We start from the raw sequence: 16986 nt of genomic DNA on the forward strand, positions 1-16986 counted from the left end.
CAATGTCCCCTCTCTAATTCATGAATTCGTAATTGGTGTCTTCTCTATTTTGCTGGTCAGTTGGGCTTGCATTTTATCAGTTTTGTTGATTTTGTGTGTATTTGTGCGTGTGGGACTAGAGAATGAACCTAGGGCTTTTGCGCTGAGCCACATCCCTAGCCTAGTCATTCATTCCTTCATTCCTTCATTCATTGTTTTTTTGAGATTTGTTCTTACTATGTAGCCCAGGCTAGTCTCCTGCCTCAGCCTCCCAAGTGCTGGGATTACAGGTGTGTGCCAGCACACCTGGCTCACCTTTTTTAATTTTGAGGCAGGGTCTCACTAAATTGCTAAGTTAGCCAGGCTGAGGTTGAGCTTGTGATCAGTCCTTCTGTTTCACTCTCTCAGAGTTCTGAGACCATAGGTATGTGACACCATACCCAGCTTGTTGATCTTCTTAAAGAACTATCTTTTGGAGAATCTCAGCGGGTCCCAGCACCCAGAAGGAAGCTCCCCGCCTCCATCCCAGGCTCCTAGGGCAGTGAAGCTCAGCCTGTCCCAGCACCCGGTAGGAAACTCCCCTGCTGCCATCCCAAGCTCCTAGTGCACAGAAGGTGAGCCACGTGGGCACCAGAATCACCCCCCCCATGGAAATGAGAAAACACATAAACAGGCCTTGAAAACAGACTTCTGGATCACCTACAGCAACCCCAAAGGGAAATGAGATGGAACACTCTGGAACTCAACCACCTGGACTCTCTGAACCAGAAACAAAAGAAGATCTGGGAAAAATGAAATCAGAAATAATTACTCAGACAACAGCAAAGATTTTGCTCATGGTGCAAGACATGATTAATAAATCTAGAGAGGACACAGATAAAAAAATAGAGGATCTGAGGAACTTGATGGAATCCCAACATAGGAAACAAATGGAGTCCATAAAACAGATACAAACACATTTCCAAGAGATTAAAAACTCCATTGAAAGTCTGCATAGCAGAATGAACCAATGTGAGGATAGAATTTCACATATAGAAGATAAGATTGCAAGTAGTGAGGAGGAAAAGAAAAATTGCTTTAAAATTGTAAGGGAACATGAGAAATCAATCTAGCAGCTGCTAGGCGATGCAAAGAAGAATAACATAAGACTGATTGGAGTCAATGAAGAAAGAGGAGAGAGTGCAGATGACACAAAAAAACTGTTCACAGAAGTGATGGCAGAAAACTTCCCAAGGAGGGGAAAAGAACTTGACATACAGATAAGTGAGGCATATAGGACTCCAGCTAAGCTTAATCAAAAAAAATCTACACATAGGCATATAATAGTTAGGATTCCAGAAATCCAACAGAAGAATAAAATTCTACAAGCAGTGAGAGAAAAGAAACAAATCACATACAAAGGAAAGCCCATCAGAATCACAGCAGGCTTCTCAGTGCAAACCCTCAAGGCAAGAAGAGCTTGGAGTGATGTATTTCAAGCCCTAAAGGAAAACAGCCTCCAACCCAGATTGATGTACCCTGAAAAACTATCTTTCAAAATTGATGGGGAAATAAAATGCTTTCATGATAAAGAGCACCTCAGGAGCTTCAGGAATACCAAACCGGCACTCCAAAAAATTTTAGACAATACCCTAGGAAAAGACAATGAGGATCACAACCCCAGGAAACCCAGCAGAATGAATCCATTGGGCACGACAAATTAAACGCAAAGGGGGAAAATCCAACAAAAAGAAAAAGTCATGACAAGGCTTTTAAAACTCTTAACTTCATCTCCCTAATGAGTGTATAATTCAATCTTATTATTGTACTGATTAGTATTTTTCTGATTCTAGAATTGCACACTATTCCTTGTGCTATACTGGCTATTTATCATCTTCTTATGTCTACATTTTAATTGGGTTGTCTATTAATGAGCTCTAAGAATTCTTTATATATTCTGCTCATAGGTTATATGCATTGTAAATATGGTCTGTTTAAGGACTACTTTTCATTTTAATGATATCATTTAAAGTTCTAAATTTTGATGGAATCTCATTTATCAATTTTTTTCTTTTATACATCATGTTTTTTGTATCCTAGGTAGTTCTGGCCTACCCTGAATTCATAAATATTTCCCTTATAATTTCTTCTTAAAGTTTTATACTTTTAGGCTTTCAAATTTAGGTTCATAGATCCCTTCAAGTTATTTTCATGTATGGAAAAAAAGGGTTGAGGTTAATTTTTATATACGGATACCAGGTGTTCTAGTGCTGTTTGCTGAAGACACTATCTCTTCCTCGGCTCTTGAATTGAGTTTATATTCTATAAAATGCTAATGTTAAATAATCTTTCAAAACTCAGTGGACCACATATATGTGGTTCTATTTCTAGATTCTCTGTTTTATTCCAATGATCTATATGTCTTTCCTTACACCAACACTGCCTTGATTACTGTAGCTTTAGAAGAAGTCTTAAAATTGGGTGCTAAACATCTTCCAACACTGTTTTTGTTTTTGTTTTTGGCTTTTCTGGGTCCTTTGCACTCCTATATAACTTTTAAATTTCAATATCCAGTTCTTCATTTATAGCAAGTATACACAGACCTGAATTTTTATATATACCTTGTGTTTTCTCATCCTGCTAAATTCAAGTACAAGTTCTAGGAGCTCCTAGAGATTTCTCAGTATTTTCTCTGTAGATGATCATTTCATCTACATATAAAGATTTTGCTTCTGCCGTGCCAATCCTATCCTAGTTGTGTCATTTTATTGCCAGACTATTTTGGTTTAGACCTATGTTTCAAAGTCTAAAGGACAGATGAAGATTAGGCATATATGCCCTTGTTCCCCAGTTTAGGGAGAAAGCATTGTATCATCTCCATTCATAGAAGGAGTTTTTGTTGGAAGTATGGAGTACATGTCTTTGATCTGTTGAGAAGGTTCTGTTCTACTCCTAGTCTTCTGATAGCTTTTACCATGAACAGCTGTAGAATTTAGTCCAATACTTTTTCTCCAACTAGTGACAGGATCATATGGCTTTTTCCTTTCCTCTGTTAAAATGATGACTTTTGGGGGTGGATCTTCCAATGCTGAACCAACACTGCCATCCCTATAAGAAAACCACTTTCTATATCCTGCCAGATCTGACTTCCAATAGTTTGTTTTGTTAAACAAATTTCTATCTATGTTCATACTTTTTTCTTCTATTATCTTTATCCAGTTTTAGGATTAGCACAGTGTTGATTTCCTAAAATGAGGGGAGAAGTGTTCCTTCTTTTTTCTGCTTTAATTGTTTGATATAATTTATCAGTTAAAATGTTTATGAGCCTGCTGTTGTCATATAGGTAGGTTTTCAAGCTAGGAATATACTTTCTCTAATAGGTGCTATTCAAATTTTATATTTCCTCCAGAGTTAGTTTCATTAATTTGTCTTCCAAGGTACTTCTTAGAAGTTGTCAAATTTATTTCAAAAAAGATTTTTGTAATATGCTTTCTATGTCCTTTTAAATTCTGTAAAATCTGTGGTAATGTCTCCTAGATCTTAGTATTGTAATTTAAAAAATGTATAACTGATATTGTGTAAGAGGAAGAAAAGGTCTAAAAGAGCCGGGGAATTGGGAGGGGTAGGGGAAGGGAAAAAAGGGAAAGGAAAAAATACGAGAAGAGGAAAAAAATGGAAACAAGGTCTTTGCAAATAGGGACAGGTGGCGGGGGTTAAGGGAGGGCAAGGGAAGGGGAGAAAAATAAGAACCAAGAGACTCATGTAAAGATACAAGATCCCAATGATGAATGTAACTGTATTTTATACTGAAAATGTACCAATAAACTTAATGGGGAAAAAAAAAGATATGTCATGTACAGCTACAAATTCCCAATAATGAATGTGGTCATAATGTGTACCTAAAATGTACCAATAAACTCAATAAAAATAAAAGAATGTCCCAGATGACGTCTGTGCCACATTTATGCTGTGGTCCCCTCATCTTAGCCTGTGAGTCCCGTGGATGTGGGAATTGCGTCTGCCTCCTTCGTCAGCAAGTCTGACCCTGGAAAGCGATGATGTGGAATTAAAGGCATGAGTGACAGTTCAGCCCCACTCCTCAGTGGCCCAGCACTGCCAGGCAGCCGTGTACTTTCCCATCTCTTACTGGCACATCTGTACCGTGGGGTGCTCACTGTGAACCTGGCAGTTCTGATCTCTAAATAGTGGAAGATACAGATCAGGCACGAATCGCACACCACCAAGTTAGGGGAACAAATCTGTATGAGTGAATTTAGCTTCTGTCAGCTGCCATCCTGCTGCACAATAGAGATTTATTTCCACTCAATCAAATGTTGTTTCAGACATCACCTGGTGACCCTGCCCTCCCTCGACTCCTCCCCAGGCCGACTTCCATTCTGGAGGCTTCCCCTTTCACGTGTGTATCTGTGTGGCCCCCTCAGTCCCCAGACCCTGTCACTGACATCCTCACATTAGGATGTCCCAAGGCAGCTGGTTTCCAACCTGGCTTCTTGTCATGTGGCTCTTGGAAATTCCAACTAAAGGGCCACTTTAGACTTGGCAGTTTCCTGGGCTATGTCTGAGCCACTCAAGAAAACATTTGGGAACATGTGCAGGCATGCAGGACCCAGCTAGGTTGTCCTGGCCTGTCTGGCTGGGCACAGTATGCAGCCATTTCAGCCCCACGGTCCTCAGCCCATCTGGTCCTCCATGGAGCCTGTGGTTTTGCAGGCTCTGCCCAGACAGAAAAGCTCTGATTCCCTGGATTTTCTGATCTCCAGGACCTGCATGGAGGAGTGCGTCATCCCATATCCCTCCCACTGGGCCAGGGCGAGAATGGAGATTATGAGTCCTTCTTGGGGTCACACCAATATCTCAGCTTTCTAGTCCTCTTGTCTCTGCTTTTCTTTTCCCAGTGAGGCTTTGTTGTGCCCTACCAGCGACCTTATGATCTCTCAAAACTATTGTCTATAACATTAATTATGTTCACCGAGTAATTTTTAGCTCAGAATTTTTTAATACTCAAAATTCAGGTTTGTTTGGTTTTTTTCAATACTGAGGATTGAACCCAGGGTCTTGCCCACACTAGGCAAGCACTCTACCATTGAGCTATGTCCCCAGTCCTTTGTACTTTCTATTTGAGACAGGCTGCCCAGGCTTCTGCTGAGCTGTCCAGGCTGGCCGTGAAATGTGATCCTCCTGCCTGAGCCTCCCAAGCAGCTGGGATTATAGGCACACACCACCATTCTCAGCTCAAAACTCAGGTTTTTTGAAAATTAACTTTTCCAGGATTAGAGAAATACTTGCTGTGTTACATGCATGTTCCAACTCCCCCATGAGGAATATGACCATTATGTCCAGCAAACATGTACCAAAAGGGAGAAGGAGAAGAAGGGGATGGGGAAGAGGGAGAAGGAGAAGCAGAAAATTAACTTTTCAAATACTGTTTTTTTTATAAAAAATATTTGAGAGTCATAAAACAAGACTTGACTCTCATCCTCACTGGTTCTACTATAACGATCCTTTCTTTGCAATGGGTTAAATAGAAAGAACTTCAGATAAGGAAAAATTATTGAAAATGAAAATTATGGAAGAGATTATTGAGACGATTTAGATTAATATTTAAAAACATCCTGTTACTTGTATATAAAAGATGTATGTGTTAATTGGTCATAATTTATTTAGTATTCTCTCACTAAAAGCTTTAAGATCAATGCTCTTAACCCTTAATCTATGTAGTGTGCATACTTAAATGTCTCTTTGTTTCTTTTTTTAAATCTTGATTTTTTCAGCAAGTTCACTATTCCTGTTGTCTTTGTCTCTGACTGAGAGCTGCCTGAGGTGCTGAGCAAAGGCTGTGTTTTGCCCGGACACCATCCCTTCCTCCACAGCTTGATTTTGATGTCCTCCATCTCCCTATCACCAAGGCAGGAGGCCTCTCCCCACTGTGCTCCATACAGTCTGAGGCCAACCCAGCAGTCTCTAGTCACAAATGCCTGCTGAGAATCAGCTTTGTGGCTGCCACTGTGTCATGGCTCATGGGGCGAGGAGGTGGAGAACGAAAAGGCATAATACCTAGTGTCTAGGAGCACTCCACACGTCCACTATCCTAAATGTTTTACATGTGTTACTTCATTGAGTTGTCTCAACTGTGAGATGTGTACTGTTATAAAGAGCATGTGTGAGGCCACTTGGAGTCAGGCTTTGAAAAAAAGCTTCATTCCTGTCCAGGTGTGAACAGAGGCCAAAATCAGGGGCAGATTTCAGCAGCTAGCTGGGAAGAGCCAAATTCATTACATCCATGTGTGGATGGGCTGACATCGAGAGAGAGATGTTAGTTGCTAGCTGGGAGGGGAATTACTTGTATATAGGGCTTGAAAAGGGGGCTATGATCATAAGGAATCTTTGTGACTGAGAGTCCAAAGACTGTCAGTGCAGGTGTGCAATCACTGGATATACTCCTTCCTGAATTTTCTTTATGGCCATCTGTCCTAGTAGCCTGTTGTTTGCACAAAGCAGTCTGTTTGCTTGTTAAGGTCTCATTCAGGCCAAGCTTGACATGTACTTTTTATTATTCCTACTTTATACCCAAGGAACAGGTCTTTGAGAGCTTAAGCATCTTGCCAAGTTTTCCCAGCTGGTAAGCCGAAGAGCAAAGTTTCTGATCCATGTGTTCCACTCCCAAGCCCTCTTCCCCACCACCATGCTGCCCTAGAATTGGGGGGTTTATCTAGCTCCTCCCAAACCTGAGGGGTCCTCAAGTAGATATCAATGAAATGTGGTCGATTGAATCTTTTTTGTTTTTGAGTAACTGCTTTGAAGATAATGATACACAATATATTAACTATTGTCATTCTCTTATTATTTTATTATGATGCTTTACTTTTTCATAAAATAAAAAATAGAATGAAACTAAAAAATGTGGTCAATGTTCACAAACTTTCTACAAGTAGCTAATTAGTGACGTCTGTCATAAAGGCATGCTTTTGGTTGATGACTTGGGTAGTTACATGGTTGTGTGTGGTCATCAGCACTCTGCCATGTTACAGATGGTCTGCCAGATGGCAATGCACTCTTTCCCCCGAGGCAGAGCCCTGCCAGGAGGTGGCTGATTTAAACTATTGGAGTTTGAAGCATCTTCACACAATAGTCCACAACTTTTGCTCTGATCACCGTCATTCCCAACAAATAACTTGTTATCTACCATACAGGTACACTGTAGCTTACAAACCTTGGCGGGTTGCTCTTTGTCCTAATCTGGGATGCTGCTGGACTCACAGACTTACCAAGTACACCCCAACATCCCATCGATTTCCTGTTGAGTGGAGAGAGCAAGGACATTGCAGAGCCAGGTCCCGCTGTGGTCAGGGAGAGGAAGCTGGGAGCCAGCAAAGGGAAGGACACAGCCCATTAGAGTCGGTGGTAGGGAAGAGAGAGGGGAGGTGACATTTTACAAACCACAAAGGTCAAACTGTGGGCAGAAAACAGCACCCAACAATGGAAATGGTAAAACCAACAGTCAAGGTCAGAATCCAGGAGAAATAGAATAAGCAGAAACATCCAGAAGAGGTAACTAAAGTATCCACAAAATAAGTCTTCTTAATTGTCTGCATACATAGGTGGACGAACCTATCTTATCTTTTCTGAACCCCTCAACCTGCTAGTTTCTTGGCGGGAGGAAGACAAAATTAAAAGAAAAAATATGTATATATAGGTTGAGGGGTGTTTCATACACACGTCTTCAAGACTTTCAAGAGGCCACCTCTCTTCTCTGTCTGAATTTCTGCTTTACTCTTTACTCTCTGCCCTTTTTGGTTTTTCCAGAATACAACAGTTCCTTAATCTCTGCATTACAGGCCCACCCAGATCCCTTTTCTGGATCCCAGTTCTACATTCCGGAAAGGGAAGTTTCTGTCTGTCCAAGCCTCATCAAGTGCCCACTGTGGACTGAACTGCTGTGCCCAGCTTTGGGGTCAAGCTGTGTTGGTTTGGCTGGTGAGAACTTACCAATCTCACTATTTCCCAGGAGACACCATGTTGCTGTAGGGATTAAATTAAATCATAGAAATGAGGGCCCAGGATTTAGCTCAGTGGTTTCACCACCTGCTGCGCAAGCGCAAGGACCCAAATTCGATCCCTGGTACCAAACAAAAAAATCATAGAAATGAGAGGGTGCCATAAAGATGTAAGGTATTATTGCAACCAGGGGGAAGCACATGGAGCCCAAATCCATTTTGTAGTAATAATATTAGTTTTCTTGCATTATAAAGATATGCCGGGCACATAAAGAACCTGAAAATTGAAATCATTTTTCTGTGATTTGATTCTAAAGGCTTTTGCTTGCAAAAGAGGGAAAGGCAGGCTTTCTAAGATTAGGTCACTGACCTGCAGAGAAAGTGGGTCTCAGAATTAGGAGGTAGTTGTTTGATACTCAAAATATTAAAACAGAAGATTGTTAAGCACCAATCGAGGAGATTGAAGGGAAAGTGGCTAGATTTTAAGATTATTCTTTAAAAATCTGTTTTCTGGAAAAGAAGTCAATTTTACTTTCTAGAGAAGGTGCTTTGGGTGGCCAGTGATGATTGTTCCTCATTAATTTTGCCACAAAACTACAGGGGTTGGATGTGGCCACTTTCTTTGAGTCAAAGGGTCAAAGGCTGTATGTTTCCTGAGCTGCAGATGTCTATTCATTTCCCCGAATCCCCTCCTACATTGCAAAAATAAACTAAGTTGAAAGAAAAATATCATAATCTTTCATTTAAAATTTGTCTAGAGATACTTATACTTGAGATTTCATTATTTGTAGCAAATAAAGATTTAACTTCCATTCCACTTCAGTTTGAAATTCAAAGGGTTCTGCGGGCCATGTAAATGACTATTTTATTTCTAACTTGCTATGTTTGCTGGAGTAAATTATTTAATATATCTGTACCTTTTTTGGTGAAGGTAACACAAGTCCATCCCTTGAGTGTTCTGAGACATTAGGGGTGAAACTCACACTGGATAACATTATCCAAAGTGACTCACTCTGGTGCCTTTCTCTCCCTTAATGGCAGTGGGTTGTGGAGTGTTAATTACAAATAGTTACAACTACTCTTTCAAGGACTCCAAGTGATTGTATGAAACACCATCAATTCATCAAGAAATGTGACAGGTAAAGGTGAGAAAAGAAGTATGGGTCAATTGTAGCATATTTCTTGATTTCAGCAACATTAAAATGTAAAACTATGCACATTTTAAACTTGGGGAAATGTGATACCTATTTCCCAGGGTTGTGAGGATTAAATAAGATTACATAGGAAAATATAATTTCATACTGTTAAGTTTTACAATGCAAATATTATTACTTGCCTCACCAGCTGCTCAGCCCAGTCTTTAATAATATACTAGTAACTTGGAAAAGTAGATATGTCATCCTATGCTCAGATCCAATTTCTTTATGAAAATAATTTTTTAAAAGTGAGATATATCCTTCTTAATAACTGCTAATACACAGAGATCTAGAACCAGAAAGCAATTTAAAATTTAATGAATTCTATCCCTAAATTTTATTTATAATGGGGAAAAACTGAGGTTCAGAGGAATAAAGTGACTTTTTTTTTTTTTTGACGCCAAGGATCAAACTCAGGATCTCGTGCTTATGAGGCAGGCATGGTGCCACTGAGCTAATTCCCTGGCCCATAAAGTGGCTTTTTAATACATATAATTCATGGCATGGTGGGCACAGAATGAGGATTTTGACAAGCGTTGGTGAGTGAGTACCAAGAAACATGAGACTGACTGCCATCTCAGCCTCAAAGCAATGGCAGGGCACCAGTTCTACAGATGGGCAAAGCCTGAGCCCCCAAGACAGTACAAGGCTAAGCTGATTCAGGTCACGGAATTGGGGAGGTGTGGTGGAGGCATGTGAGAAAGGCATAGGTGTGGAATTCTGATGTATTAGGTGAACACCCTCCTCAAGGAAGACAAAGTCATGCTCAGCTGGAGCAAGGAACAGCTTCCTAAGACTTGTGTGCCCTCCAAGACCATCCACCCCCAAACCAAAGAATGTGCCTTGGTTTGAAAATGGCAAAGAGAAACAGGTGTTAGGTATATGATGACTGAGGGTCAAGAGTTGCCTCTTCCTGGTAGAAGTTAAGACCTCCACTGCAGTCACCAGAAAGTGGGGCTGGGGTGGGATCTGCTTCCCTCAGGGGATGTGCACCTGCGTTTGATTAACCCTGCCCAGCACCTCAGATATGACCCGTGGGCTCATAGCCACCTTCTCCACGGCTCGTTTCAGGCAGCACTCAGCTCACGATCCTCAGCTATGGAAGGGAGATTAGGATGGGAGCCACCATCCCCCACCTGGGGATACTGATGCTGGGTGTAATCATCGCTCCTCATGGACAGGAAGGAGAGCCAGGCCTCTTAGCCCCGCATAGCCTCCTGGCTTCCGTCTGGTGTCAGGTTGGCTGACTCTTCACTCTGAAGACCTCGGGAGCAAGCTGCTGAATAGGGGCGAAGCTGAACTGAGAATGCACAGCAAGTAGGGCGCGCGTCTGTATTTACGATGGTCACATTTGGTTCTACACATGGTTTTACAACACTCCTCTGGCAGATCAGGTGCGAGGTATGGAAAGTATCAGCAAGCCGCTGGGGCGGAGTGCCGGTGTGTGTGGGGGGGGGTGGTTCCTGACCCCAAGGTTCTGTGTGTCCCTGGGGGACGTGGACGCGCCCCTGCCTGGTGGCCTTCCTCCTGCGGGCCAGGCAGGGCTGCAGTACCCCGCACCAGAGCACGCTCGGTCCCGCGCCTGCCGCGTGGGCGCTAGGTTTCCTCTTTGTCTGGAGCACAGACTCGCGAGTGGGAAGGCGCGACTTCTGCAAGCACATCGGTCTTAAACCCAAGGTCCCAAACGTGTGCCGCCGAGCCGCTGCGCCGCAAGGCTTTGCCCGCGCGCCCGCACCACCTCGCGCGGCGAGGGAGGAGCCCCGCTGCGGACAGACGGCTGCTGGGGGCGCGGCGGGGCGCGGCGGCCTCCATTCATAAGCGCACACCTGCTCCCCGCCTCCCTGCAGGGCCCTGCGCTCGTGCCCGCGGGTCCAGAAGCGTGTCCACCCCACCCCCACCGGGCCCCCCCCCGCCGTGTGCAGCCCCCGACCCCCCCTCACCCAGCCGAGCACCCCGGGTGGAAACGTGGGACAAAATGGCCTGCTGTTGATTCATAAATAAAATCTCGCCCTTTGGCTCCGGGCTGTCCGACATTTTGTGACTTGCGGGGTTTTTTTTTTTCTTTATCATACATTTAGGAGGCTACTGTTCGTGCTGCCCATCCATTTCTGAATACCTGGCCATTTAGGGCCGGGTTTCACCCTTTTATGAGGCGAGTGGGGAGGGCGGGAGCGGCCAGGGACGAGACGGGAGACTCGGGCGGGGCAGGGTCTCCTCCCCTCTCCATCCACACGGTGTGGTGCGCAGTTATTAACCGAGACCCTCCCCGCGAAATCCTCGGGATCGCCCTGGTCTCCGGCAGCAAGAGGCGAGCCCCTATTCGCTGAGCCGACGCCTCCCCGCCCCATTCCTCTCCGCGCTGGAAATTACAACTCCGGGCGCGCGGCAGGCAGGGAGGGGGTCCCCGAGCCGGCGGCTCCCGCCCCCCCCCCCCCCCCGCGCTCCCAGCTGCGGCGTCGCGCGGCCAAGGTCAGGGGCGCCGCAGGAGCAGTGCCGCGACCGGGACGAGGTCACTGCTGGGCGCACGGACCGGTCGCTAGCGGAGGGGCAGCGTGGGGCAAGTGGGGGCGCTGTCCGCCGCCTCGCGGTGCTGGGCCAGCAGCGGCCCGCGCTGGACAGGGTGGGGCGGAGACAGAAGCAGCAGCTGAGAGAACCCAGCCCCGGGCGCCGCGCGGGCCCCGCAAGCGCAGGAGGTGAGCACGCGCCCTTCGTCCGCCCCAGTAGTCCCGGGCGGAGGCCCCAGGACCCCGAGAGGAGGCTTGCAGCAGGCGCGCGGGGGATGCCCCGTGCCCCCCGCCCCGAGGCGCCGACCCCGCCGGGCCGCCCGCCTTTGGAGTCGTGTGCGCTGCCCCGCGGCCCCGGGCTGCTCGGGCCGCGGCGATGGAGGAGGAGCTGAAGTGCCCGGTGTGCGGCGCCCTGTTTCGCGAGCCGATCATCCTGCCCTGCTCGCACAATGTCTGCCTGCCGTGCGCGCGCACCATCGCGGTGCAGACCCCGGACAACGAGCAGCACCTGCCCCCGCCGCTCCTGCTGCCCCGGGGTCCAGACCCGGACCCTGCGGCCACGGGGGGTGCGGGAGCCTCCGGGGGCGCGGTGGGGGGCGCGGCTGCAGGCGGCGGGGACCACGCGGACAAGCTGAGCCTGCACAGCGAGACTGACAGCGGCTACGGCTCCTACACGCCAAGCCTCAAGTCCCCCAATGGGGTCCGCGTGCTGCCCACGGTGCCCGCGCCCCCAGGCTCTTCTGCTGCCGCGGCCCGGGGCGCCGCCTGCTCGACTCTAGCCGCGTGTTCCTCCAGCTCCATCACCTGCCCGCAGTGCCATCGCAGCGCCTCCCTGGACCACCGTGGCCTGCGCGGCTTCCAGCGCAACCGGCTGCTGGAGGCCATCGTGCAGCGCTTCCAGCAGGGCCGCGGGCCGGCGCCGGGGGCGTCTGCGGCCCCCGCGGTGGCCGTCTGCCAGCTGTGCGACCGCACCCCGCCAGAGCCCGCGGCAGCGCTCTGCGAGCAGTGCGACGTGCTCTACTGCGCCGCCTGCCAGCTCAAGTGCCACCCGTCCCGGGGCCCCTTTGCCAAGCACCACCTGGTGCAGCCTCCGCCGCCGCCTGCGCCCCCCGAGCCGGCCCCTGTCGCCCCTGGCGCGAGCGGCGGCTGCAAGAGCCCCGGGGCCGCAGGCAGTGGCGCGGCGCGTAAGTTCCCCACGTGCCCGGAGCACGACCTGGAGAACTATAGCATGTACTGTGCCAGCTGCCGGAGCCCGGTGTGCTACGTGTGCCTGGAGGACGGCCGGCACGCCCAGCACGAGGTGAAGCCGCTGGGCGCAGCCTGGAAGCAGCACAAGGTGAGCGCTGGCGCGAGCACGGGAAGCCTCAGTTCTGCAAGGGCTGAGCGGGAACCACTCATCGTTCCTTCGTTCATTCATTCATCCTGGCATCAGTAATTTGACCAACACTCAATGAGTCGAGGCCCCTGAGACGGGTACTGCGTGTGGACAGGATAGGTGTGGAGTAAGTGGCTTACCGAGTCTCTTCCCACATGAGACTTTGTGACTCTACACAAAGTGGCCTCAATCCCAGTCTGACTAAGTCACCCTGATGGCCCTTCTTGATTAAGGCAGGCAGGACCTCCTTCCTCCTTGTGGGGGAAATATTTTTTTAAAACTTATTTTTTTAAGGTGCAAGTGTTACCATCTGGTTGCATCTGACTGGTGCCTTTCCAACCAGGTAAATCTCCTGAGATGGGAGGCTGCTCTCCAGTCCTCAAGAAGGGCTGCACTATTTTCTGTTCAGCCAGACCTCTCCCTTCCAGAGCAGAAATCCTCAACTCCTCTCCAAATGCATTCTATCCCCAGAATGCCCTGCAGCCTAGAGGGGAGATACACTTCTTCCTGAGCCCTGTTGTAGCACTAGGACAAGTGCCCCTTAGAAGGAAGCATCCTTTTTCCTAGAGACCTCTCTTGGCTGGAGCTGGGGTGGGGGAAGCTCACAGTTACAGAACCAGGTGCTTAGGGAGTGTAACCCTCAGCAGATTATGGCCGACAATGTGAACTCCTATCTGACACTGGGAAAAAGAGGATAAGCCATCAGTATTTGATCAGGCCATCATCAGGCCCTGAGACAAGGCTGGCCTCTTCTAGCTAAGATTCACCTAATTTCTGAGACAAATCGGTTAGCTGGACACCTGCACTCATCCCTGTGGAGGAAGTTAGAGTCCCTTGGTAAGGACCCTAATGCATCTTCATCCCAGAGGGCTATCATTCAATGCATTCTTTCCAGTAAACTCTAGCAGGGAAGAGGCAGAGGTCTCCAGAGGGCCCAACAGTAAATAGTGTGTGCACTTGGGTGGACAAGGGGAGCCACAGGAAAACGGAGCCATTTGCCAAGGCAACTTTGTCATCCAATTGCAAACAGGCAGAGGGCAGCACAGAAGAGACTAACTGCTCCTCGGTAGATGTCTTGTTCCTGTATATATAAAATATATAGTTATGGTGTATAGATTCATCTATTATAATGAGCATGTGTTGTTACTGTAACTTTTCCAATAAAATTAGGTGAGGGGGAGCTCAAGAACTTGGGAGGCTGAGGCAGGAGGGTATCTGTGAGTTTGAGGCCAGTCTGGGCTACATATTACGTTCAAGGCCCACCTGGACTGCACAGTGAGACCCTGTCTTCACACACACACACACACACACACGCACACACACATACACTCGCACGCGTGCACTTTAGAAATCCACCAAGGAGAGGGAAGTTTATTTAACAGATCTTAAAAAGGGAAATGTGGAGTCGAATCCCTGGTTCTAGAGCAGTGGTTCTCAATGGGGGCCAATTGGGTTGTCACGCCTCAGGGATGCTGTTAGCATCTAGTGAGCAGAGGCATGAGGTCTACTAAACATCCTACAGTATAAAGGAAAACTCTGGCAATTATCTGAAGGTCAACAGCACCTCTGATAAGAAACCCTGCTCTTCTGGGCATGGTGGTGCACACCTGTAATCCCAGCACTAGGGAGGCTGAGGCAAGATCACTGTGAGTTGTACACCAGCCTAGGCTACATGGTGAGTTCAAGGCCAGCCTGAACTGCACAGTGAGACCCTGTTTCAAAAAAACAAAGACAAAAAACCCTACCCTTCAGTTGCAACAGTCCTAGTCTAAATCTCAAGGATTGCAGTTTACTAGCTGTGTGAGTTGAGGCAATTTTAACTTTAAACTCATTGAAGTAACATCTAACTCAGATCCTCATGGAAAGCAGTAAGTATAATTCTCTATGTTTAGCCTCTAGCTCAGTACGTATTATTTTTATGGTCTTAATACTTAAAAACAGTGAGCTTGCAGAAAGCTACAGGGCAGTAGCCTGAGTGCTCTTTTGGGCTCATTGACTTGGTTACCTGGAGAAAACACCTGATTGTGACTTTTGGTATTGCTTGTGCTGAGCCCTTAAATAGCTTTGAGCTGAATGAGGATGCTTGCCTTGAATTCATTGCCATTCACTAGACATTTTGCTTTGCAGAAATTATAGCTCCTCACTTGTTTCATTGTTTAAGGGACTAGATGTCATTTTATAAATAAGGAAATCATTTGAAAAAAGACTGATTAATTAACAAGACAAGAAGTGTGGGTTCTAAACATCACACTCAGATTTCACAAGCTGTTAAAAGTTTACAGCCTAGAGGGCCAAAGCTAATTTTAGATATTGCCACTTGAACATTCAGAATAGTGAAGAGTGGAAAGCAAAGAAGGCTCAGTTGAGATTTTTGCAATTGTAAGAGTTTAAGTGTCTCGCTTGGAAAAGTGAGTTGGATAATGAGGTATGGTTTCAAGGACCAAGGTTGAGCAGGGAAAAATCAGTGGTCATCCCCAGTTTGGTATCAAAAGCAGTCTTCTATAATCACTACTCACCAAACAGCATACAGTTATGAGGAGACGTGAGAAGCACATGGATAGCTACTTAACAGTGTGGGTGGTAGCACCTGTGGGCAGTGGCACCTGGGGGAACATGACTGTGGGATTTCTTGTCTGGTGGTGCTGCTTCAGGAACTATGATGTCCTGCATCCAGTGGGAATGTGGAGATAGTTCCGAGAGACTCAGCCTCAAGGATGGATACATACTCTGCTGTTCTTTAGCAGCTGCTGCTGCTTTTCTACAAAAAGGGAACTTAGTGCTTGTTGCAAGCATCTCACTAGGTGCCGGTGATGGGAAGGGAAGTTGGAAGGGGGGGTACACAGCTTAGCTTTGGTTGGGGAGGTTGGGAGCGGGTCTGAGACCACCACGTGAGTTGCAAGAGTGGTTATTACAGGGAGATAAATGAGAACACTCCATTTCAGACTCCTACTGTGGCAGCAAGCTCTTCAGTAAACATTACAGTCTTTGGATTTTTGTCCTGGTGGTTAAAACCCTCAGAATTGGGCCAGGGATTTACCTCAGTGGCACCATGCCTGCCTCAAAAATGCAAGGTCCTGAGTTTGATCCCTGTTACCAAAAAAAAAAAACAACCCTCAGAATCCATGACAAAGCCCCACTGATACCAGCAGCCCTTCCCTGAGGTTCCTAAGTTCCAAGGGGCCTTCAGCACAGCTGGCTCTGATTCCTCTCTGGAGGAGTGGAGCTTGCCATTTGATCAGTGATTCTTAAGGGAGGAGGCCTGTACTGTATGTAATACTAAAGCCTGTTGATTATCACCTTTTAAAGCAGAGTAGAAACCTTTTGGTCTTGATTAAACACATTTTCATATGGCTCTCTTGGAAGACAATTAACTTTAACTTCTGACAGGAAGAAGTTCTGCGTGTTTTGAAAGACAGGCAAGAAGGGCAGCTTTTGCCTTTTTCTCTATTGATTATTCCAAGGCAGGGAGGCGGGGGGGTGGGGAGGTGGAGGTCACTGTGAGCTGTGACACTTCCTAGCATATCACAGAATGTCATCTGAAATTCTTGCTTCAGGGAGAACCTGAGATGCTGGGTGCAGATGGTCAGCCCTGAATTAAATGTGGATGTTGATTCCCCGCCTGAGGCTGTGGAGTGCTGGCCAGGCCTCTGGGGAGCAGAAGAGCATGCAAGAACACCTCAAAGCGCCCAGGGTGACCTAACCGGGGAGCCCCCTCCCACCTTGCAAAAGAGTGAGGGAGAGTGTGGAATGGGGAAGATGGGAACATCTGCTCTCTCTAGGCCTCCAGGCTCTGCCAAGGGCATGTGGCTTCTCTGCGCCTGGTCTGGCCTATTTTGTAAAGGAGGCATTTTAGGCTTTCGAGCCTCAGGGGAAAGTCCTTGCGATTTACAGGACATCACACGAGTGACAAAGCCAGAACATGGAGTCATAACTGTGAT

General features: G+C 46.9%; 1 protein-coding gene across 3 annotated transcripts in view; it reads left to right on the forward strand.

Annotated features, from left to right (window-relative positions):
- The first annotated feature begins 11660 nt into the window (after positions 1 to 11660).
- Trim67 (tripartite motif containing 67) overlaps positions 11661 to 16986 on the forward strand; it is a 38871-nt gene continuing 33545 nt past the window's right edge. For 2 of the 3 annotated variants that reach the window (XR_015439419.1, XM_021266419.2), the window contains exon 1: positions 11661 to 13009. Coding sequence is in view for 2 of the 3 variants with exons in the window: in XM_021266419.2 (XP_021122078.2) it covers positions 12050 to 13009 (960 nt within the window). In the remaining variant the exon portion in view is untranslated. The remainder of the gene's footprint in view (positions 13010 to 16986) is intronic. The other variant, XM_004854660.3, reaches the window with a different exon arrangement.

The sequence above is a fragment of the Heterocephalus glaber genome, unplaced genomic scaffold (assembly GCF_053883595.1).
Source record: "Heterocephalus glaber isolate CG9 unplaced genomic scaffold, H.glaber_assembly_v1.0 deba00001472, whole genome shotgun sequence".
NCBI lineage: Eukaryota > Metazoa > Chordata > Mammalia > Rodentia > Bathyergidae > Heterocephalus > Heterocephalus glaber.